At 45.0% G+C, this 24,926-nt stretch overlaps 1 protein-coding gene across 9 annotated transcripts in view; it reads right to left on the bottom strand.

Annotated features, from left to right (window-relative positions):
- Nucleotides 1-24,926, bottom strand: part of LOC137095328 (regulator of nonsense transcripts 1-like) — a 479,058-nt gene that overhangs the window by 229,415 nt on the left and 224,717 nt on the right. For all 9 annotated transcript variants that reach the window (XR_010908826.1, XM_067461836.1, XM_067461837.1 and 6 more), the window contains exons 6-8: nucleotides 3,098-3,259; nucleotides 2,848-2,932; nucleotides 2,660-2,758 (exon numbers count right to left, since the gene is read on the bottom strand). Coding sequence is in view for 8 of the 9 variants with exons in the window: in XM_067461836.1 (XP_067317937.1) it covers nucleotides 2,660-2,758; nucleotides 2,848-2,932; nucleotides 3,098-3,259 (346 nt within the window). In the remaining variant the exon portion in view is untranslated. The remainder of the gene's footprint in view (nucleotides 1-2,659; nucleotides 2,759-2,847; nucleotides 2,933-3,097; nucleotides 3,260-24,926) is intronic.

Here is a 24,926-nt window from a genome sequence, read left to right as displayed (position 1 = left end):
GATTCGGCACAGTCTGGTTTCAGACCGGGACATGATACCAAGACGGCCTTGGTTGCCTTAGTGGATGATCTGCGCCGGGAGCTTGGCAGGGGGAGTGTGTCCCTGTTGGTGCTGCTGGACCTCTCAGTGGCCTTCGATACCGTCAACCACGGTATCCTTCTGGAGCACCTCACGGGGATGGGACTTGGAGGCACTGTTTTACAGTGGCTCCGGTCATTCCTAGAGGGCCGTTCCCAGAGGGTGTTATTGGGAGACACCTGTTCAACCTCACAACCATTGTCTTGTGGGGTTCCACAGGGTTCAATTCTGTCTCCCATGTTGTTTAACATCTACATGAAACCGCTGGGAGAGATCATCCGGAGTTTTGAGGTACGGTGCCATCTGTACGCAGATGATGTCCAACTCTGTCGCTCCTTCCCACCTGCTACTAAGGAGGCTGTTGAGGTCCTGAACCGGTGCCTGGCCGCTGTAACGGTCTGGATGAAATTGAATCCAGACAAGACAGAGGTACTCCTGGTCAGTCGCAAGGCCGAACAGGGCATAGGGTTACAGCCTATGTTGGATGGGGTCGCACTCCCTCTGAAGACGCAGGTTCGCAGCTTGGGTGTGACCCTGGACTCATCGCTGAGCCTGGAACCCCAGGTTTCGGCGGTGACCAGGGGAGCATTTGCACAGCTAAAGCTTGTGCGCCAGCTGCACCCGTACCTTGGCCACAGTAGTCCACGCTCTGGTTACATCCCGCCTAGATTACTGCAACGCTCTCTACGTGGGGTTGCCTTTGAACACAGCTCAGAAGCTTCAACTAGTCCAACGCTCGGCAGCCATGATACTAACAGGAGCGGGACGCAGGGAGCATACAACCCCCCTGTTGCGCCAACTCCACTGGCTGCCGACTTGCTACCAGGCTCAATTCAAAGTGCTGGTGTTGACCTTTAAAGCCCTAAACGGTTCCGGCCCAAGCTACCTTTCCGACCGCATCTCGGCCTATGAACCCACCAGGACTTTGAGATCTTCCGGGGAGGCCCTGCTCTCGATCCCGCCAGCTTCACAAGCACAGCTGGTGGGGATGAGAGACAGGGCCTTCTCGGTGATGGCCCGCCGGCTGTGGAATGCCCTTCCCACAGATATTAGATTAGCACCATCTCTAATGGTGTTCCGCAAAAAAGTAAAGACCTGGTTATTTGTGCGGGCGTTCGAATAATTAGTGCAAGACTGGTAATGACATAGGAATGGAACAATGGATGACGAATTTGGATCATGGTTTTTAGTGACGAGACGCTAGTGAATGGTTATCATAGTAATTGTGTATTAATTGTGTATTAGATTAGGGTATTAATTGTTTATATTGGTGTTTGAATTCTGCTGTGTCCTGTGTCTTGTGAACCGCTGTGAGTCGCCTTCGGGCTGAGAACAGCGGTATAGAAGCAAAGTAAGTAAATAAATAAATAAATAAACCTGCACAACAGTCTCGTCTGACTGTACTGGCGACTCCGGGAGCTCCTGGGGAACACCGTCGGAAGGGTTTTGCACCGAAGAAGTCTGTGTCAGCCTCATCGATTGAACTGGAGGAAGAGGAAACAAGTGGCCAGACAAGGTGGCAGGGAAGGGCCAGTTTCCTTGCCAGCAGCTGGGAAGCAGTCAAAACAGCAAGGGACTTTCCTGGGGTTGGGAGAACTGGAGACTAGGTGGACACCATCTGCGCTCAGCGAGATTCCTCATGCGCTCTCTTAAAAGCAATCCGCATCGCTGTGGAAGATGGCATCATTACCACAGTCGACCTCGTGAACCGAGCAGACGTGATCAAGCTCAAAGTCGATGACGGTGGAGGCTGTAAAAGTACACGGCTGCTTTGACTGCCTTGTTTGCCTCAAGGATTTGGATGCACCCGAGGTCATCGACCATGTTTTTTTCTGGCAGTTGAGGGCTCGGAAGGCGAATGACCCAATGTAGCTGAAGGAGCCTGAGTCTGGCAAGCAGCCCTATTCTCCCTAGCTTGAGCTGTCAATGATTGGCAATGATGGCAAGAAGAGGTAACACGGGCCTTGCTGAAACAAAGAAGGGACTTCCAGTGCTTGTTAGAGTCTGGAATCTTTCTTGAGAATTCCGACATCGCAGAGAAAGTTTCTGAAGTGAGCTTTGGGGCAGAAAAAGAGGAACTGCAGAGCATGCGCCATTTATATCCTGCAGATTCCTGACGGACTGGGTGGGGTTACTGCCAAAACTTTGAGTTTGAACTTTGGAAGTTTTCCATTGGAGTCCGCGCAGGTTCATATACTCCACATGTCCACAAAGAAAAATGTATTTAACTCGCACCACTTTTAAGAACTCATCTTCTCCTCTGTTGACCTCAGTAGTAATGATCATAGAATCATTCTCACAAAGCATTCAGCAAAATACATACCTTAAAATGAATTTTCACAAAAAAAATATACACATATTAAAATACCCAGAACAAAGATTAAAAGACAGAGGACATGATTTTAACACCGACTGGATCAGCCTCTTGTCAGAAGAGTGAGCTCTTCCACCATCTCTTACATTTCACTTTCACTGTCAAAGCTCTTCCGGCAGGTCATTCCAGTTTTGGGAGTTTATTTGAACCTAATAAGCAATGGACAAGTCAGCCCCAAACCTCCCTTTTTTGGATCCCAAAGGATACTATCAGGAACTTTGATCACGTGACCAATCCCTTTCCAGAGTGGGGCCAAGTCCCCCTTGTACCTCAGGCAGATCTCATCGCCCTGCATCAGACGCATATCTGCAGAGGAGACAGAGGCACATTCACATGTTTAGGACATTGGCACAACCATAACAACCAGTTTTGCAACCAAAGTAATGAATTCTGACCTGAATCTGTCTTCGGCAAAGTGAAGTAGGCAATCCTCTTCTTGTTCAGACCCAAATCCCATCTCACAGTGATGTTGTCTTGAGTCTAAAAGGGGGGAAAGAGTCTATCCTGACAAGTGGGCAAGATGGGGCCAAAGGCAGTACAAGTTTTTCTTAAAAGGTTTGCATCATCATGCTACAAACTCTCATCTGAGGTTTAAGCCCATTTGGAACTAAGAAGTACACAATGATAAAGTACAGTACAGCTGACCTGAGACTCTTTCAGCTTCTTGTCGTAGTCTGCCTCAAGTTTCACCAGTGGCCCAAAGATGTTCTGGTACTGATAGGCATCCTCATAGCGGAGCAGGACGTGCTGCGGCTCCTCGTCAACGCCAGGCTTCTCCAAGTCCTCCAGGGTGGCAGAAGAGTTCTCCTTTGGGGAGACAGAAGAGAGGTATCATGAGAGAGGGACAAAGCAAACCTCCCTCCATCCTTATCCTGCATCCAGAGAGCACTGCAACTCCCACCACTGGAGAATCTGGACCCCAAACTTGGATCACAGTTTAAATACTGGCAGGGTTTTCTGGAGGGGGGGAGGGGGATGACAGAGAATGATAGGAGTTAAAAGTACATCAACATCGAAAGAGGACTACAAACCTCACTGACGATGGATCTAGACCAAAACTGGCACAAAGACCCTTCCTGAACAACTTTAAATACTGGTGGGGTTTGGGGGCAATGCAAGAAGATGTTGGGAGTTGTAGTTCATCAGAATTGACTCTGGACAATGGGAGTTATAATCCATCCACATTCAGAAAGTCCCATGAGGTCAGCTGTACAACCATGGAGAAGGGCAAAGAGTTGTCAAAGGCTTTCCCAGCTGAAGTCACATGTTATTGTGTGATTTCCGGGCTATGTGGTCATGTTCTAGTAGCATTTTCTCCTGAAGTTTCACCTCCATCTGTGGCCAAGATCCTCTGAACATGACAGACCTCTGGTAGAGTGCCATGGCAGCTAGCATGGCACTCTGAGAGCTCTCCTTGTGCCAACCTTGTTAACAGGTCGGGAAGAGCACATAGCTCCCTCTCTCTGATGGACTGAATTCAGAGAGACAAAGGGTGCATTGTTGTTTATTCGTTCAGTCGTCTCCGACTCTTTGTGACCTCATGGACCAGCCCACGCCAGAGCTCCCTGTTGGCCATCACCACCCCCAGCTCCTTCAAAGTCAGTCCAGTCACTTCAAGGATGCCATCCATCCATCTTGCCCTTGGTTGGCCCCTCTTCTTTTACCTTCCACTTTCCCCAGCATAATTGTCTTCTCTAGGCTTTGCTGTCTCCTCATGATGTGGCCACAGTACTTCAACTTTGTCTCTAGTATCCTTCCCTCCAATGAGCAGTTGGGCTTTATTTCCTGGAGGATGGACTGGTTGGATCTTCTCGCAGTCCAAGGCACTCTCAGAACTTTCCTCCAACACCACAGCTCAAAAGCATCTATCTTCCTTCGCTCAGCCTTCCCTGAGGTCCAGCTCTCACATCCGTAGGTTACTACAGGGAATACCATGGCTTTGACTATGCGGATCTTTGATGCCAGTCTGATGTCTCTACTCTTTACTATTTTATCGAGATTGGACATTGCTCTCCTCCCAAGAAGTAAGCGTCTTCTGATTTCCTGGCCACAGTCTGCATCTGCAGTAATCTTTGCACCTAGAAATACAAAGTCTGTCACGGCCTCCACATTTTCTCCCTCTATTTTCCAGGGTGCATAGCCAACGGTAAAAGAGACATCTCCTTTCAAAGACCCGGAAAAGGTGCCAACAGGGTAAAGAGGACCCAAACAAAGAGGAGGTGAACTTATGGCTGGGTTATTTTGGGGGGGGGGGAGTTTTAGAGCTGGGTGCCATCTATATGCAGATGACAGCCAACTCTACTACTCATTTCCACCAAACTCCAAGGAGCCTCCCAGACCCAGAACCATTATCTGACTGCTGTGATGGACTGGATGAGGGCTAACGGGTTGAAGCTTAATCCAGACAAGACAGAGATCCTCCTAGTCAGTCATGGGGCCAACTGGGGTATTCAGTGGCAACATGTGCTCGACGGGGTTACACACCCCCTGAGAGCGCAGCTCCATAACTTGGGTGTCCTCCTAGACTCAACGCTGTCACTTGGTGCTCAGGTGTCAGCGGTGGCCGGGAGGGCCTTCTTGGTGGTGGCCCCTCACCTCTGGAATGCCCTCCTGGGAGAAATAAGACAGGCCCCATCTCTCCCCTCCTTTCGTAAGAGCCTGAAGACTTGGTGGTTTAAATAAACGTTTGAGAACGACTAGTTCTAGCTCTGCCCCAGATACTGTTGAAATTAGCCATATCTTTTTCTACCAATTACCCAGGTCCCTTTCTTCTAGGCCCTGGAAAATGTACAGCCATAGACTCTACCTAATTTCCTGGCCGTCTAAAATCACATTACCCTGGCCAAACCTTTTAAACTGCCCTGAACAGGCAGGATTATTTTAAATATATGTGCTATTGTGGTTTTTAATGCTTACATTGTCTTGTTAATTTTATGTTTATGCTGTTTTCTTTGCTTCTTCCAGCATGTTTGTCCGCCTGTCTTTCAAAGAGATTTGCAGGATTTTCCTGAGTCAGCTCTGATGGAATCATTCCATTAGTTGCATGTGATGCCTGTAGATAGTTCACGTTTCACAGGCATATAGCAGGGTTGGGAGGACAATAGCTTTATAGACAAGCACCTTGGTATCTTTACAGATGTCCTGGTCCTCCTAACACTCTCTGCTTCATTTGGAAAAATGCTGCGCTCGCAGAGCTCAGGCGGTGCTGTATTTCAGTGTCGATGTTGACTTTGGTGGAGAGGTGGCTGCCAAGGTAGCGGAAATGGACAACATTTTCTAATGTTACACCATTAAGCTGTATCTCTGGCATTGGAGAGGGGATGGCTGGTGACTGCTGGAAAAGCACCTTGGTTTTCTCAATGTTCAATGACAAGCCGAGCTTCTTGTATGCAAAGATGTTTAGAGTGGCTTGTAGATCTTCTGAATGCGCAGAGACGATGTTGTCATCAGCATACTGGAGGTCTATAACAGATGTTGTTGTAACCTTAGTTTTGGCTTTCAGTCTGCTGAGGTTAAACCGCTTGCCATCTGTCCGATAGATGACTTCCACTCTGCTGGGAAGCTTCCCATCAACAAGGTAAAGTATCATAGCAATGAAGATGGAGAATAAAGTTGGGGCAATAACACATCCCTGTTTGACACCTGATTCCACCTTAAATGGGTCATTTTGGGAGCCATTGTTGTCCAAAACTGTTGCCATCATGTCATCATGGAGGAGCCCAAGAATGTTCACAAATTTGTTAGGGCACCTGATTTTTTGGAGGATAGTTCACAGAGCGCTGCGATTCACTGTGTCGAATGCCTTTGCAAGGTCAATGAATGCCATGCACAGAGGTTGATTTTGTTCCCTGCATTTTTCTTGGAGCTGTCGTGCAGTGAAGATCATGTCCACAGTTCCTCTGGAGGGGCAGAAGCCGTTCTGGGATTCTGGGAGGGTGTCTTCTGAGAGGGGTAGAAGGCAGTTTGCAAGGATCTTGCGAGGATTTTCCCAGCGGAGGTTAGAAGGGAGATACCTCGATAGTTTCCAGTCTGTTCTTTCCCCTTTTTTGAAGAGGGTGATGATGGTGGCATCCTTGAAATCTGCTGGGATTTTCTTGGTCACCCACACTTTTTCTATGAGCTGGTGGAGTTGTTGTGTCAACTCAGGTCCTCCCTCTTTAAAGGTATCATCAGGGATCCCATCCGGTCCGCTGGCTTTGTTATTTTTTGTTGGCTAATGGCATTGCTGACTTCTTCCAAACTAGGCAGTGCTGCAAGCTCATCCCTGGTTTGTTGTTGTGTCATTTGTGAGAGAATCTCTTTGGCTACATTGAAGCTGTGGTTCAGGAGGCTTTGGTAGTGTTTTTTCCAACATAGTGAAATTGATTCTTGGTCCTTCAGGAGTTTGGTTCCATCTGATGAGCGGAGAGGCTGTATGCTATGGTTTCTTGGTCCATAGATGATTTTTGTGGCTTTGAAAAATCCCTGAGCATTATGGGTATCTGCCAGGTGTTGGATTTCTTCGGCCTTCTTTGTCCACCAGATGTTCCTGAGTTCTCTTGTCCTTTGGACCTCAGCTTTTGTGCTGGCGTAGATCTTTTTCTTAGAAGTACTGAGGATGTCTCTTTGTTTGGAAGGCTTTCCTTTTCTTGTCAATTAACTGTTGGACACCCCAGCAAGCGAGAGTCCAAAAGTGGCAGGCCCAAACCCAGCACCTCAATTCATGGGTGATACCAGATGAGAGACTCCCCCCTGGGCACTCAGAAGACTGGGCGACTTGGAAGGCGCTGAACAGACTGCGCTCTGGCACCACGAGATGCAGAGCCAATCTTAAGAAATGGGGCTACAGGGTGGAATCCTCGGCATGCGAGTGCGGAGAAGAACAAACCACTGACCACCTGCTGCAATGCACCCTGAGCCCTGCCACATGCACGATGGAGGACCTTCTTGCGGCAACCCCAGAGGCACTCCAAGTGGCCAGATACTGGTCAAAGGATATTTAACCAAATACCAAATTTGCAAAATCTGTGTGGTTTTTTCTTCTTCTTCTTCTTTTTCTTTTTAATCTCTGTGTTTGTTTTGCTCTGTTAGAATTGTAATGCAATGGTTGCTGATGACACGATAAATAAATAGCTGTTGGATCTCGTCATTTTCGTCAAACCAATTTTGATGTTTCTTGGTTTGATATCCAATAGTTTCTTCGCAGGCTGTGATGATGGAGGTCTTCAGTTTGTTCCAATGTTCCTCAACATTTTCGGGGTGTTCTGTGGGTAGATGGTCCTTGAGTGTTGTTTGTAGAAGGGCTTGTCTGGAGGGCTCCTGAAGGGCTTGGGTGTTCATTTTGCGCCTTGTCTTTCTTCCTTGGAGCCTGCACTTGGGGGCGATCTTGATAGCCAGCGTGGATCAGATTAGCCTATGGTCTGTCCTGCAGTCGTCACTACCTGTCATGGCTCTTGTGAGGAGCACATCATGGCGGTCTCTAGCACGTGGGGTTACGTAGTCTAAGAGGTGCCAATGCTTTGACCGGGGGTGCTTCCATGATGTATTGAACTTGTTTTTCTGGCGGAAGAGCATGTTGGTGATGACAAGGTTGTGTTCCGCACATTTGGTGAGAAGTAGGATGCCATTCGAGTTGCTGTTTCCAACCCCGTCTTTTCCTATGGTCTCTGGCCACAGGTCGAAGTCTTACCTGACTCTTGCATTAAAGTCCTCCAGGAGAATGATTTTGTCCTCCTTAGGTATCTCCGATAGCACGGTGTCCAGCTAACAGTAAAAATTTGCTGTCTTCATCAGCATCTAGTGTTGGTCCATAGGCACTTATGATGGTTGCCTGTTGGTTTTTGGCAAGATTAGTTAAGAGGGTTGAGAGTCGTTCATTGATGCCAGTGGCTGCTTCAGTCAGATGTTTCACCAGATCATTTCTGATAGCAAAGCCAACTCCGTGCATTCTTTGGTTTTCTTCGGGCAGTCCCTTCCAGAAGAAGGTGTAGCCTCCTTTTTATTTCCTTCAGCTATCCCTCTCCTGCTCTTCGGGTCTCCTGAAGGGCTGCTATGTCAATGTTAAAGCGTCCCAACTCCCTTGCAATGATAGCAGTTCTGCGTTCGAGGCGTTCACTGTCAGTGTTAGCCATCAGTGTCCGTACGTTCCATGTACCAAAATTCATTTTTCTTTTTTGGCCACAGGGTGGTGACCCCACTAGACGTGGCAATCCAGTCAGGGATAAGAGAGGCAGACTATGTTTAGAACACCTTTTCTAGCCCCCTCCCTATGTGGGGTGAGCAGAGTGGATCCTCAAAAGGGCTGCTCAATCATGGATACAGCTGCCGAACTACTCAACTGTCTTGGACCTTGAAATAGAACAACTGAGTCAGTATCCACCACACATGTGCCAGTCTGTGACTAGGAGCTTCCAGATTTCACAGTCCCGTCTCCCCCCCCCCCCCTCGCTGATCGCAATGGGACTTTTGTTGGTTTGTTTTTATTTTCTTTGGAAGACGTCTGTGTGTGAGTTTTTTTTAATGTGCACACTCACTGATCAACACACAGTCTTCACAGAGTGAGGTTCCACTGGTGGTGTAGTTTAACACAATGGCCGTGGCCTCTCAGTCTGTTGCAGCCTTCTTCCGCCTTCACAGCTGTTGTAACATGTACCATGTTATCCTCCGCCTGTTCCGCCATTGAGGTTTTTGGGTCTTTGAACAATGCTTGGTCTGGGACCTCCCCCGTGGCCACTCCTGGGAGTGCACGACTCCAGTTGTTGTGCCCACAGGTTCATCGGAACACGCAAGCCCCCTCACCACAACAAGGTGACAGTTTGCATATGGTCTCTGATAGGCCAGCCTCAAAATTCCAATATTCTGAAGTGACAAAAAGAGGAAAAGGCCTGAGGCTGTGTGAGAAAATTACCAATACAGACCAAACTTGGCACACAGTCTGAAAGACCCACTCTTCATCCTACTGCAGATTGGAGGAGGATGGACCATGGATGATGGGACTTGCAGTACCATCACTAACTTTCTGAGATCGCTGTAACCCTTATCCAATGACTGATTAAGGCCGAACTTGGCACACAGAGCCCCCATGACCCACTCGACATCCTAGTGCTGTTTGGAGGAGGACGGACCATGGATGATGATACCTTCATTCACTTCCTGAGACCACAGCAACATTCATCCAATTACCAATAAAGACCAAACTTGGCACACAGAGCTCCCATGACCCATTCTACATCCTGGTGCTGTTTGGAGGAGAATGGATCATTGATGATGGGACTTGCAGTACCAGCACTCACATTCTGAGACTGCGGTGGCCTTCTTCCAATGACTGATCAAGACCAAACTTGTCACACAGACCTCTCATGACCTACTTTATGCCCTGGTGTGGTTTGCCTAAGGATGGATTATGGGACTTGCAGTACCTTTCCTCAATTCCTGAGACCACTGCAACCCTCATGCAATTACTGATAAAGACCAAACTTGGCACACTGAGTCTCCATGACGCACTCTACATTCTGGTGCAGTTTGGAGGAGGATGCACTATGGACGATGGGACTTGCAATACCAGCACTCCCTTCCTGAGTCCATTACAGCTTCCAACAATGATGGATTAGGACCACAATTCACACAGAGAGCCCGCATGACCCACTCTACATCCCGGTGTGGTTTTGAAGAATTTTGGGACAGATGATGGGACTTGCAGTAACTTCACTCACTTTCTGAGACCACTGAGACCCTCGCCAATGATTGATCATGTCCAAACTTGCACACAGAGCCCCCATGACAAACTTTACACCCTGGTGCACTTTCGAGGAGGACAGAGCATGGATGATGGGACTTCAAGTACCTTCACTCACTTCCCAAGACTGCTGCAACCCTCATCTAATGCTTTGGAGGAGGATGGATGACGGATGGGACTTGCAGTACCTTCACTCACTTCCTGAGACCATAGCAACATTTATCCAATTACCAATAAAGACCAAACTTAGCACACAGAGGCCCCATGACCAACTCTACATCCTTCTGCAATTTGGAGGAGGATGGACCATGGGTGATGGGACTTGCAGTACCATAACTTACTTTCTGAGTCCACTGAAACCCTCATCCAATAACTGATCAAGACGAAACTTGGCATACAGAGCCCCCATGACCCACTCTACATCCTACTGCAATTTGGAGGAGGGTGGACCATGAGTGATGGGACTTGCAGTACCATAACTTACTTTCTGAGTGCACTGAAACCCTCATCCAATAACTGATCAAGATGAAACTTGGCATACAGAGCCCCCATGACCCACTCTACATCCAGGTGCTGTTTGGAGAAGGATGGACCATGTACAATGGGATTCGCAGTACCTTCACTAACTGATAACTGATAAAGAACATCTTTGCCACACAATGCTTTTCTGTAATAACCTGGACAGTGCCGGGTCCCCAAGCTGGTATATAATAAAATTAAATGTTTATATGTATGTGGAGGAAGGAGGACGGAGGTAGGTAGTAGGGTTGTTTAGGTCCAGCCAGAAAAAGCGGGATTTGGAATGAAGTCGTTATTCATACCTTTTTGAAGCGATATCAATGCGATTTGGCAACCCGGAAGTCTCTTTGCCATTTCAAAGCCATCGTTGCCATCTTTCTTACGACTTCAGGAAGTGAATCGGAAATAGGCAATAAGTATTTGCATGCTGGGATGCTTGGCTGCCTCCAGTCAATGAGGAGAAACCATGTGTGGAGGGGCGGGGTTTCTGCAGGGCTACCATTGCCCTTTAGAAAGAGCCACGCGTGATGGGAAACGAAGGGCAGAGTTTAAGAGAGGGTCTGTTCTGTTGTAGGGACAGGCTGCCATGCCACCGCTCAGCAGCCAACACTGTTGGGAAGGGAAAGAGGCTTGAGAAGAAAGGAGCCCTGGTTCCTCTGTCTCTGGGGGTGATGGGGTCATCTATTTTATTCCGCGGGGAGAGACAAAGGAACCACAGTTTGGAGGCCCATTAGCCTGCCTATGCGTTTTTTTTTAACCTGTATTTCTTTTTGCCTTTTGGAAACTTGAAATGGGGCTTTGCTTTGTACATAAATAAAACAAATCTAAAAATGTTTATCTAAGATTGGCCCAAACACACCACCAGACTCTCCTCACCGCATTGTGTTTGGGTTCTTACAGTTGTACCTATGTGTGGGGAAACAAAACCGTTTGGTCTGGGGGTTCCCATTTGTGTTGTTCCTTTTTTCCTTGGGGAAAAACAAAGTAAGACAGTTGAGAGCCCCTTTAACCTTCAAAACTAAAAATCTCGCCTAACCCTTGGAGAAAATCAGTACCAGAGTTTGCTCCTGAAGCCAAGCCTTTGTTGCCTCCTGTTGTACCTTGGCAAAACTACTAATCTCACCTAACTGTTGGAGGAACTCAGCGCCAGTTTGCTCTTCAAGCCAATCCTTTGTTGCCTCCTGTTGTATCTTGGCGAAAGTACCAATTTCGCCTAATCCTTAAAGAAACTCAGCGCCAGAGATTGCTACTCAAGCCAATCCCTTGTTGCCTCCTGTTGTACCTTGGAAAAATTACCAATCTCGCCTAACCCTTGGAGAAACTGTCCACCAATTTGCTCCTCAAGCCAATCCCTTGTTGCCTCCTGTTGTACCTTGGCGAAACTACTAATCTTGCCTAACCCTTGGATAAACTCAGTGCCAGAGTTTGTTCCTCAAGCCAATACTTTATTGCCTTCTATTGTACCTTGGTAAAACGACCAATCTCGCCTAACCCTTGGAGAAGTTCAGTGCCAGATTTTGCTCCTGAAGCCAATCCCTTGTTGCTTCTTGTTGTACCTTGGCAAAACTACAAATCCTGCCTAACATTGGAGAAACTCCGCGACCAAGTTTGCTGCTCAATCCAATCCCTGGTTGCCTCTTGTTGTACCTTGAGGAACCTACCAATCCCGCAGAACCCTTGGAGAAAATCAGCGCCAGTTCGTTCCTCAAGCCAATCCTTTTTTGCCTCCTGTTGTACCTTGGCAAAACTACCAATCTCGCCTAACACTTGGAGAAACTCTCTGCCAGAGTTTGCTCCTCAAGCCAATCCCTTGTTGCCTCTTGTTGTATCTTGAGGAAACCACCAATCTCGCCTAAGCCTTGAAGAAACTCAGCGCCAGTTTACTACTCAAGACAATCCCTTGTTGCCTCCTGTTGTACCTTGGCAAAACTACTAATCTTGCCTAACCCTTGGATAAACCCAGAGCCAGATTTTGCTCCTCAAGCCAATCACTTGTTGCCTCTTGTTGTACCTTGGCAAAACTACCAATCTCGCCAAACCCTTGGAGAAAATCAGCGCCAGTTTGCTCCTGCCTAACCCTTGGAGAAACTCAGCGACCAAGTTTGCTCCTCAGGCCAATCCCTTTTTGCCTCCTGTTGTACTTTGACGAACCTACCAACCTCACCAAAACCTTGGAGAAAATCAGCGCCAGTTCGTTCCTCAAGCCAATCCTTTTTTGCCTCCTGTTGTACCTTGGCAAAACTACCAATCTCGCCTAACACTTGGAGAAACTCTCTGCCAGAGTTTGCTCCTCAAGCCAATCCCTTGTTGCCTCTTGTTGTATCTTGAGGAAACCACCAATCTCACCTAAGCCTTGAAGAAACTCAGCGCCAGTTTACTACTCAAGACAATCCCTTGTTGCCTCCTGTTGTACCTTGGCAAAACTACTAATCTTGCCTAACCCTTGGATAAACCCAGAGCCAGATTTTGCTCCTCAAACCAATCACTTGTTGCCTCTTGTTGTACCTTGGCAAAACTACCAATCTCGCCAAACCCTTGGAGAAAATCAGCGCCAGTTTGCTCCTGCCTAACCCTTGGAGAAACTCAGCGACCAAGTTTGCTCCTCAGGCCAATCCCTTTTTGCCTCCTGTTGTACTTTGACGAACCTACCAACCTCACCAAAACCTTGGAGAAAATCAGCACCAGATTGCTCCTCAAGCCGATCCTTTTTTGCTTCCTGTTGTATCTTGGGGAAACTACAAATATCGTCTAACTATTGGATGAACTAAGCACCAGAGTTTGTTCCTCAAGGCAATCCTTTCTTGCCTCCTGTTGTACCTTGGCCAAATTACCAATCTCGCCAAACCCTTGGAGAAAATCAGCGCCAGTTTGCTCCTCAAGCCAATCCTTTTTAGCCTCCTGTTGTATTTGGGGAAACTACTAATATCGCCTAACCTTTGGATAGCACCAGAGTTTGTTTCTCCAGGCAATCCTTTCTTGCCTCCTCTTGTACCTTAGCAAAATTACCAATCTCACCTAACCCTTGGAGAAACAGCGCTAGAGTTTGCTCCTCAAGGCAATCCTTAGTTGCCTCCTACCGTACCTTGGCGAAACTTAAAGTCTAGCTAACTCTTGGAGAAACTCAGTGCCAGAATTTGCTCCTCATTCCAATCCCTTGTTGCCTGCTGTTGTACCTTGGCAAAACTACCAATCTCGCCTAATCCTTGGAGAAACTCTCCGCCAGAGTTTGTTCCTCAAACCAATCCTTTGTTGTCTCCTGTTGTATCTTGGCAAAAAGACCAATCTAGACTAACACTTGGAAAACTTCAGCACCAGAGTTTGCCTGCTGTTGTACCATGGCGAAACTACCAATCTCGCCTAACTCTTGGAGAAACTCAGGGCCAGAGTTTGCTCTTCAAGCCAATCCTTTCTTGCCTCCTGTTTTGCCTTGGTGAAACTACAAATCTCGCCTAAGCCTTGGAGAAACTCTGTGCCACAGTTTGCTCCTCAAGCCAATCCTTTCTTGCCTATGTTGTACCTTGGCGAAACTACCTATCTGGCCTAACCCTTGGAGAAACTCAATGCCAGAATTTGCTCTTCAAGTCAATCCTTTCTTGCCTTCTGTTGTACCTTGGCGAAACTACCTATCTTGCCTAACCCTTAAAAAAACTCAGAGCCAGAGTTTACTACTCAAGCTAATTCTTGGTTGCCTCCTGTTGTACCTTGGTGAAACTACCAATCTCGCCTAACACTTGGAGAAACTCTCTTGGAGAAACTCTCCAAGAAGAAGAAAGCAGAGGAGAAAGAGGAAGAAGGCGCGGAGGAGAGCGGTTGGTTCGTCCTTTAAACCCAAGGGTTTAAAGGACGAACCAACCGCTCTCCTCCGCGCCTTCTTCCTCATTCTCCTCCGCTCTCTTCTTCTCCTCAAGTCAATCCCTTGTTGCCTTTTGTTGTATCTTGCGGAAACTACCAATCTCGCCTAAGCCTTGGAGAAACTCAATGCCAGTTTGATCATCAAGCCAATCCTTTGTTGCCTCCTGTTGTACCTTGGCAAAACTACCAATCTTGGCAAACCCTAGGAGACACTCTCCGCCAAAGTTTGCTCCTCAAGCCAATCCTTTCTTACTTCCTGTTATACCTTGGCAAAACTACAAATCTCGCCTAACCCTTCAAGAAACACAGCGCCTGAGTGTGCTCAAGCCAATACCTTGTTGCCTCTTGTTGTACCTTGGCGAAACTACCAATCTCGCTTAACCCTTGGAGAAACTCAGCGCCACACTTTAATCCTGCAGCCAATCCCTTGTTGTCTCTTGTTGTACCTTGGTAAAAAGAGCAATTAGACTAACACTTGGAGAAACTCAGTGCCAGAGTTGGCTTCCCATGCCAATCCCTTCTTGTCTGCTGTTGTACCTTGGTGAAACTACTAATCTCACCTAACTCTTGGAGAAACTCAGGGCCAGAGTTTGCTCTTCAAGCCAATCCGTTCTTGCCTCCTGTTTTGCCTTGGCGAAACTACCAATCTCGCCTAATCCTTGGAGAAACTCTCCGCCAGAGTTTGCTCCTCAAGCCAATCCCTTGTAGTCTCCTGTTGTACCTCGGTGAAACTACCAATCTCTCCTAAACCATGGCGAAACTCAACACCAGTTTGCTCCTCAAGCGAATCCTTTCTTGCATCCTGTTGTACCTTGGCGAAACTACCAATCTTGCCTAACCCTTAAAGCATATCAGCGCCAGTGTTTGCTACTCTAACCTATCTTTTGTTGCCTCCTGTTGTACCTTGGCACCAGGCATGTAGCCAGGGGGCGCTTGAGTGGCTTCAGCCCCCCCCCCCCGAAATTCTCATGGTGGTTTGCAAGAAGGCCTTACTGATGCATTATTTAAATTATGTTTATTCATATCATCCTCTGATCCCTATACGCAATATATCCCATACACATGGGGGTATTAGGGTAACAATACAAAAGGTTTGCTAGGATAGACTCTCTATCACTCAGACTCAGCTCCTACGAATCAAACTCAGCCCCCCCCCCCCCCCCCCGGAATCAAAATCCTGGCTACATGCCTGACAATCACCTACTTATCCACTACCAAAACCCTACGCTTGGAAGGCCATCATACTCAGACCACAGGGGATTGTCTAAGGAAGTTGTTGCTGTTCATTCGTTCAGCCGCTTCTGACTCTTCATGACCTCATGGACCAGCTCACGCCAGATCTTCCTGTCAGCTGTCATCACCCCCAGCTCCTTCAAGGTCAAGCCAGTCACTTCAAGGATACCATCCTTTCATCTTGCCCTTGGTCAGCCCCTCTTCCTTTTTCCTTCCATTTTCCCCAGCATGTCTTCTCTAAGCTTTCCTGCCTTCTCATGATGTGGCCAAAGTACTTCATTGTTGCCTCTAATATCTTTTCCTCCAATGAGCAGTCGAGCTTTATTTCCTGGAATATGGACTGGTTGGATCTTCTCGCAGTCCAAGGCACTCTCAGAACTTTCCTCCAACACCACAATTCAAAATCTTCCTTCACTCTGCCTTCCCTATGGTCCAGCTCTCACATCTATAAGTTACTACGGGAAATACCATTGCTTTTACTATGCAGATCTTCATTGCCAGTGTGATGTCTCTACTCTTCACTGTTTTATCAAAATTGGTCATTGCTCTCCTCCCAAGAAGTAAGCATCTTCTGATTTTCTGGCTACAGTCTGCGTCTGCAGTAATCTTTGCACCTAGAAATACAAAGTCTGTACAAAGCCGAAGGAAGGAAGGACAGCTTTTGGGACACAGTTTGATCTCAGTGAAGAAAAGACAAACAATAAGCTTCAAAAGTGTAGCATATTCTCATTGTGGTCATGCTTAACTAATCAACTAATAATGGCTCATAACTGATAGATACTTTAGATGAAATAAAAACAATACATCTACTTATTTGAAACTAAAAAATCCAGTTAGTAATGCAATGATTGATGTTTATTGTTGCACTAATGGTTTTAGTGGAAGTTCAACTGTAAGGTCTACAGTCTTTAATTATTGTCTCACATTAAATTCTAAGGGAAGTGATCTTTTAATATGATTTTTTGAAATTGAAAATTTGTGACCCATCTAAAGTCATCCAGTGGCTCTCCATTACTGATTGGGAAATTGAATCCTGGTCTCCAAAGTGATATTTCAATGTTTGAGCCACCACTCTATGTTGGTTCTCCCCAAAAACTTGCTGTGATCTTTGTTTTTGTCCCCTTCGATACCACACAGAATTTTGTAGACACTGTGATCAAGTACATGATATACATCCATTTGATTGGCATATTCAATAGAAATACATGTGTCCTTACACATTTTGAGTGTTTGATATTTGTGGTTTTGATGAAAATATTATCTCTAAGAATACCTAGGTCCTTTAGTGTAATTCTATGGTCAACTTCCTTCTATTGGAGAACACCTATCTAGATATCTATAGCTGCTCCATTGTTTTTATATAGTGTTCTCTTACATTAAAAACCAACAGCCATTTCTTTATGAATGGTTTTAAACCATTCATAAAGAATGACTGATTATATTTAAAATATTACACTAATGTGTTATAAATACAGCACCACCAGTTCATGATCCAATCTAGCTTCCCATGTTCTTCAGGTTTATTTGGTCAATAACATAAACATAAAGACAATCCAAAAGAAATAAAGGTTCTTAAAGGTGGACCAGAAGGTAAAATCGAACAACAAATGTACAGGATCTCTTTACAAATTCTGTAGCAAATACTAGATGATAATCTCCACATTTGGTAAAAAAAACAGTAGGTTTAAATACTAGAGCACAGCAGCACAACTAATTAGCCACATGTTTCCTCAGTCAGGAAGATGTCAATTCCTCTGCAAGATTTAAGGGCTTCACCCCCCCCCCCCCCCAAATTCTCATAGTAGTCCGAGAGAAGGCGTTGCTGGTACATTATTTAAACTGTTACGTTTATTCATATCATGATCTGATCGCCACACTTAATATATCCCATATGAATGGGAGTACTGGGGTAACGATACAAAAGGTTTGCTAGGTAGACCCTCTTTCACTCACTCAGCCCCCTCCCCCCAAATTACACTCAGCCCCCCCTTCCCCCCTCAATCAAAATCCTGGCTACGGACCTGCTTGACGCAACTACCAATCTCGCCTAACCCTTAAAGAAACTCAGCGCCAGAGTTTGCTGCTCAAGCCCATACTTTGTTGCTTCCTGTTGTACCTTGGCAAAACTCCAAATCTTGCCTAACCCTTGGAGAAACTCTCCATCAGAGTTTGCTCCTCAAGCCAATCTCTTGCTGCCTCCTGTTGTACCTTGGCAAAGCTACCAATCTCGCCTAACCCTTGGAGAAACTCAATGCCAAAGTTTGCTTCTCATGCCAATCCCTTCTTGCCTGCCGTTGGCGAAACTACCAATCTCGCCTAACCCTAGGAGAAACTCTCTCCCAGAATTTGCTCCTCATTCCAATCCCTTGTTGCCTGCCGTTCTACCTTGGCAAAACTACCAATCTCTCCTAACCCTTGGAGAAATTCAGCGACAGAGTTTGCTCTGCAAACCAATCCTTTGTTGTCTTCTGTTGTACCTTGGCAAAACTACCAATCTCGCCTAAACCATGGAGAAACTCAGCACCAATTTGCTCCTCAAGCCCATCCTGTGTTGCCTCCTGTCAAACCTTGGTGATACTCCAAGTCTTACCTAACCCTTGGAGAAACTCAGCGCCAGTTTGCTCCTCAAGCCAATCCCTTGTTGCCTCCTGCTGTACCTTGGGGAAACTAACAATCCAGTCTAACTCAGCATAACACTTTAATCCTGTAGCCAATCCCTTGTCTCTTGTTGTCCCTTGGCAAAAAGACCTATCTCAACTAACACTTGGAGAAATTCAGCGCCAGAGTTTACTTCTCATGCCAATCCCAAATTGCCTGCTGTTGTACCTTGGCGAAACTACTAATCTAGCCTAACGCTTGGAGATATTCAGTGCCAGAGTTTACTCTTCAAGCCAATCCTTTCCCGCTTCCTGTATTGCCTTGCTGTTTTTCCCCATGGGCTAGGTGAGATGTGTAGTTGTACCTTGGCGAAACTACCAATGGGTTGTTGTAGGTTTTTCCGGGTTATATGGCCATGTTCTAGAGGCATTTTCTCCTGACATTTCGCCTGCATCTATGGCAAGTATCCTCAGAGGTAGTGAGGTCTGTTGGAAGTAGGAAAATGGGTTTATATATCTGTGGAATGACCAGGGTGGGACAAAGAACTTTTGTCTGCTGGATCTAGGTGTGAATGCGTCAACTGACCACATTTATTAGCATTTAATGGCTTGGAAGTGCCTGGGAGAATCTTTTGTTGAGAAGTGATGTGATGTGCGTGATTGTTTACTCCCTGTTGTTTTGCTGTTGTAATTTTTGAGTTTATTAACACTGGTAGCTAATCAAGGTGGTCAGTTGAAACATTCACACCTAGCTCCAGCAGACAAAAGTCTTTTGTCCCACCAGGGTCATTCCACAGATATATAAACCCATCTTCCTATTTCCCACAGACCTCACTAGCTCTGAGGTTGCTTGCCATAGATGCAGGTGAAACATCAGGAGAAAATGCCTCTAGAACATGGCCATATAGCCCGGAAAAACCTGCAACGACCCAGTGATTCCGGCCATGAAAGCCTTCGACAATGCATTGAAACTATCAATCTCGCCTAACCCTTGGAGAAACTCAGCGCCGGAGTTTGCTCCTCAAGCCAATCCTTTGTTGCCTCCTGTTTAACCTTGGTGAAACTTCCAATCTTGCCTAACCCTTGGAGAAACTCAGTGCCAGAGTTTGCTTTTTTGGCCAATCTATTCTTGCCTTCTGTTGTACCTTGGCAAAACTACCAATATCGCCTAACCTTTGGATAAACTTAGCACCAGAGTTTGTTCCTCAAGGCAATCCTTTCTAGCCTCCTGTTGTACCTTGGCAAAATTACCAATCTTGCCTAACCCTTGGAGAAAGTCAGTGCCAGAGTTTGCTCCTCAAGCAAATCCCTTCTTGCCTCCTGTTGTACCTTTGGGAAACTACCATTTTTCTTCATGGTCTCTGTGAATGCACACACGTGGAGTATCTGCACCTGCGCAGGCTCCAACGAAAACTTTCCAAGTTTTGGCAGTAACCCCGCCCAGTCCCTGGCATGGCATAAAAGGCGTCCCGTGAGCACACTCAGCAGTTTCTGTTTTTCCGCCACAAGGCTAACTTTGGAATTTCTGCGATGTCCACGAGTCGATTCAAGCACTGCACGCAGTGTTCTAGGAAGTTTCCAGATTCGGATATGCACTCTTTGTGCCTTCTTTGCCTCGTCATATGGCAATGACGGCTATATCGTCGACTCCTGCCGTCATTGCCAAGCCTTAACAGCACAGTCTCGGAAGAACCAAATTCACTTCCTGCGGTACCTGCTGTACCAGCAGTCTTTGGCACCGGCACCCTCGACATCGACGGTTCGACCATCAACATCGCCATTGACCGCACAATCTTCGACCTCAACAGCGGCATTGACCTCCCAACCAGCCGATCTGCCCTCACAACCCGCAACCCGCCAAACAAAGTTGACTAAGGCGGCACAAAAGAGACCTCGAGCAACCATGTCGACGACGTCGAAGACCACAAAGCCAATCAAACAGACCAAGAGGTCAGGCCGCGACCTCCTCCCCTTCGGTCCCTCCTAAGCCAGGCAAGTCACTCTCGATGTCGATATTGACTCAACCCCCGGCAAAGAAGAAAAAGATGATGCCTCCACCACCTTCTTCATCGTCCTCTTCCCGAAGGGCAACGATAGCCTCATCAGCCGCCTCATCAGCAAGGTCTTCACCGATCCAGCCGGCCCAGCCGGAGCCCCTCCAACAACCAACACAGGAGGAACAGATGCCGACAGGTGCCCGTAGAGCAGCCAGAATCCCCGGTTATTTCGGTGGATACTGTGATAGAGGCACCCAACCGGCCACCTGGACTTACTGCCAGACAAAAGCTCTTTCCACCCACAGCGACGTCGGAAAAGGGGAGACAACCGGCCAGACTGGCACGTGCTGCTCAGTCTTCAGCCTCCAAGCAACCCCATCCTCTCCCTGGCTTCCGCCTCCTCCTCCACCTTCACAAAACCATTCCTCATCCTCGTCCCCTCCATCTGAGCAGAGGAAGAAGAGGAAGATGGAGAACTTGCTGCCTCGGTTCATTCTGGCTCAGTACTGTACCTCGGTATCGAAAGGTCTCCTACCCACAATGCCTATAAGGCCGACCCTCCGTCGCCGACGGACAATGTCAGGGCCTTCGCTGACCAGATGGCCCGCATGGCAAACACTTTGGGCCTGGAGGTTAAACGCACTTCCAAGGCAGTTACTGACCCGGTGTTCAAACAGGTTCAGTCAGAGACACCGCCAGCCCCTCTGCTACCCTTCCTGCCATATCTCCTGGATGTCTTTTTTTTAATTGGTTTTTTTTCCCACTCCCACCCCCCCCTCCTTATATACTCCCCTCCTTATATATACAATTTATACATCCAACTACATAAGTTACATTTGAAATATCAGTCTCAGTCTTAATTTTTCTACTCCAATCTTAACACATTTTCTAAATAATTCCTAAATGGTTCCCACATCCTTTTAGTTATTGTAACCTTTTCAATTTTATCTATGTTATTCCATTTACAATTTGTTATTTCCACATTTAACATATTAACTATATAGTTATACCACTTAGTCAGTGTCCATTTTGTTTTATCCTTCCAACCCCTCACTAATACAATTTGTGCACATGCTATTAATTTGTCAACCATTTTTTTCATTTTGTATATTCTTCATTCCTGTTATCCATGCATGTAGTACATTTCTATTAATTATTCTTATTTGTAAATTTAACATTCTATTGATTTCCCCTTCAATAATTTACCAGTATTCTTGCACTTGATCACATTCTCATATCATATGATTAAACACCCCTCTTTGTTCACAGCCATGCCAACACCTATCCTTTATCCCTGGCACAAAGCGTGAAAGTTGTGCAGGAATTCTGTACCATTTTTGTAACATTTTCCTTCTTGCTTCCCTTAATACATTATACTTTTTTTGCTATATTACTTATTGCTCTTTGGATGTCGGAATTTCCATGTCCAAACTCCATGTTTGGAAAATTTCCTCTATTATTTCTTCTTTTACTGTTATGATTTGGTCGTACAGATCTCCTGCCACTTTCTTCTCCCCTAATAACATTTCCTAATAACCTTTTCAAATGGACTATCCTGTTCTCTAATTTTTCCCCTCTGTCTAACGATTTCCTGTCTTATAGCCCAGCTTTGAATCCAATTCCCTGACCCTATCCAATTCTGAATTTCTTTTTATTCTACAGGGTTTCCATCCTCCGTATATAGAACTTCTACTAACCTTTTCCCTCTACTTTCAATTAATCTGCCTATAATTTCATCATTATTATAATTCGCCATATAGTTACCATTTTATTCTCACTGCCTGGATTTAACTTCTTTTCCCCCACACTTTTACTGTTCCTTTAAAGGGCTCCTTGAGTTCTATTTCCTCTCTCCTTTTCCATTCCCTAAACATTATTTCTTTTCCTTTAATATTATTTATTATCTTCCTCATATTTACCCATTTCTTTTCCGTATATTGTATTTCCAGCAATAAACTTCTAGACTTGGGATTCCCCAGCCTCCCTCTTCCTCTTTTGCATTTAACTATTTGTCCCTTATTCTAGGTCTTTTCCCCCCAAACTGCCCATATTCTTATTCTTCTGCCCCATGTCTTTAATGTCTTCCTCTCAACTGTGTTTGGTAAGGTTTGGTATAAATATAATAATTTTGGTATTATGAACATTTTCAATGCCCTTATTCTGTCCACTCTTTTTAATGTTTTCCCTTCCCAGTTCTTAAGTTGTTTCTCTATTATTTTCCATTTTTGTTTGTAATTCCCCTTAACTATACTCTTTTTATATATCCAAACTCCTAAATATTTTAGCTTCTTTGATCCTTATTTTAATCCTGATATTTTCCTAATCTCTAATTGTTCTTTTTTTTTGGGGGGGGGGGGGTGTTAAGACAATCTCTGACTTTTTAATGGTAAAAAATAATCCTGATATATTCTTAAACTCTTCCAATTTTCCTTCTGTCGTTCACCCTTACTCTTGCCTTGCAGTTACTATACAGCTGCTGCAATGTTTTACAAAGTTTTTCCCCGTATTCAACTGTTGACATACATTTAACAGAAATTTATGATTGACCTTATCAAAGGCCTTATAAATGTCCAATTTGAGAATTCCAATTTTTTCCTTATTCAAATTTGCATGGTTTATTGCGATTACCACATTTTTAATTGGATCCCCAATTTTTCTTCCCTTTACGAATCCATATTAATTTTCTTTAATTATTTTTGGCATTATTGTTTCCAGTCTTTTTGCTAAAATTTTTGTAAATATTTTGTAATCCTGATTACATAGACTAATAGGTCTATATGAGACTGGTTGTGTTAAATCTTTTCCTTTCTTGGTATAGTAATAATTTCTGATACTTTCCATGTTTGTGGGACTTTTTGCTTAATGTATATTTCATTAAACAACTGTTAAATGTGATGCCAATTCTTCAATATATGCTTTATAATATTCTGCTGGGAATCCATCTGGTCCTGGTGACTCAGCTCTCTTTAACCCTTTAATTACTCTTAATATTTCCTCTTGTGTTATTGGTTTAATAACTCTCGGTGTTATTGGTTTAATAACTTGTGTTATTGGTTTAATAACTCTCGGTCTTCCTCTGCAATTTTTGCTCTAATGTTTAAGTTCTCTTGCACTACTCTCTCCTCCTTATATAAATCTTCTGTAATATTTTGCCATTATCTCCCTAATCTTACTTTGCTCCTCTTGTTCTCTCCCATTTTCATCTTTCAATCTCTTTACCCAGTTTTTTCTTTTTCAAATAGTAAGCCATCCCTCTCCATTGATTGTATGTTCCAACTTTGGGAATAACTCTTAACATATAAGTACTTGTTCATTATATTAGTTTCCTCAAAAGCTTTTAATTGTTTTTTCTTCTCCTTTAATTCTCTCCAGATCTTTCTATCCCTAGTTCTTTTATGTCTGTCCTGCAAGGTTTCTATTTCTTTTATTCTCTTATCCTGTTTGTTCCTCCATCTCCTTCTGAGATTTGCCTCTAAACTTATACAGTGACCTCTTATCACAGCCTTGCTTGCATCCCAAATTATATCTTTAGTTACTTGTCCATTATCATTGGTCTCAAAATAATTGATTATTTCTTTCCTAATAATTTCATATTCTTTCTCTTTACTGTTTACAATTGTATTATATCTTCAGATTCTTCCTTTTCTCTCTATTTCTAATTTTACTTTAATTCTTAATGGTGCATGATCTGACAAATATATTGAAAGTGTTTTTGCCTCTAGAATCAATGATTGGTTTGCATTTTTCCCTAGAATATAATCTATTTTACTATATGTATCATGTCTTCCTGAGTATATGTCCATCTATTGTTCCCTGATTCCCCTTCTAATAGGTCCTGCATGTTGTATTCTCTTATATTTAACTTTCAATTATTATTTTGTCTTGTTGTTACTAATTCCAAGTTATAATTTCCCACACAATACAATTCCCCTTCTGCAAACTTATCCACCTTTCTAAATACTTGTTTTATATACCTTTTTTATTTTTGTTTGGGGCGTATATACAGACCAAAGTAATTCTAATTTCTCCTATTTTTCCTTTTATCATTACCCACCTCCCCTCTGAATCCCTTTTTACTTTTTCCACCAGAAAATCTATTGCGTTTTTAATTAAAATAGCCACACCTTGTGCTCTATTTGAATCTCTGGATTCATAAATCTGACTCCAAATCCTGTCATTAAATAGTGGTGTGTTGTTGTTCATTCGTTCAGTCGTCTCCGACTCTTCGTGACCTCATGGACCAGCCCACGCCAGAGCTCCCTGTCGGCCGTTACCACCCCCAGCTCCCTCAAGGTCAGTCCAGTCACTTCAAGGATGTGGTGTACTGTCCCGCAATCTTTTATGTGATTCTTGTAAAAATAGCACATCTACCTTGTTATCTTTCACCATTTTCATCAATTTTGCTCTTTGCTGTGGAGCTGATAAGCTGTTACAGTTATATGACATAATTACGATTTCAACCATAACAAAATATTGTTTGCAATTACTGTCCTGTAGTTTCTTTTCCCGGTTTTCTTTCTTCCCCTCCCACTCCCACAATCCCCTCAGAGTCCAGTCTTCTC

The sequence above is a fragment of the Anolis sagrei genome, chromosome Y, assembly GCF_037176765.1.
Source record: "Anolis sagrei isolate rAnoSag1 chromosome Y, rAnoSag1.mat, whole genome shotgun sequence".
Lineage (NCBI taxonomy): Eukaryota > Metazoa > Chordata > Lepidosauria > Squamata > Dactyloidae > Anolis > Anolis sagrei.
Note: the sequence above shows the minus strand (reverse complement) of the source record. Positions and strands in the feature narration are given on the sequence as shown.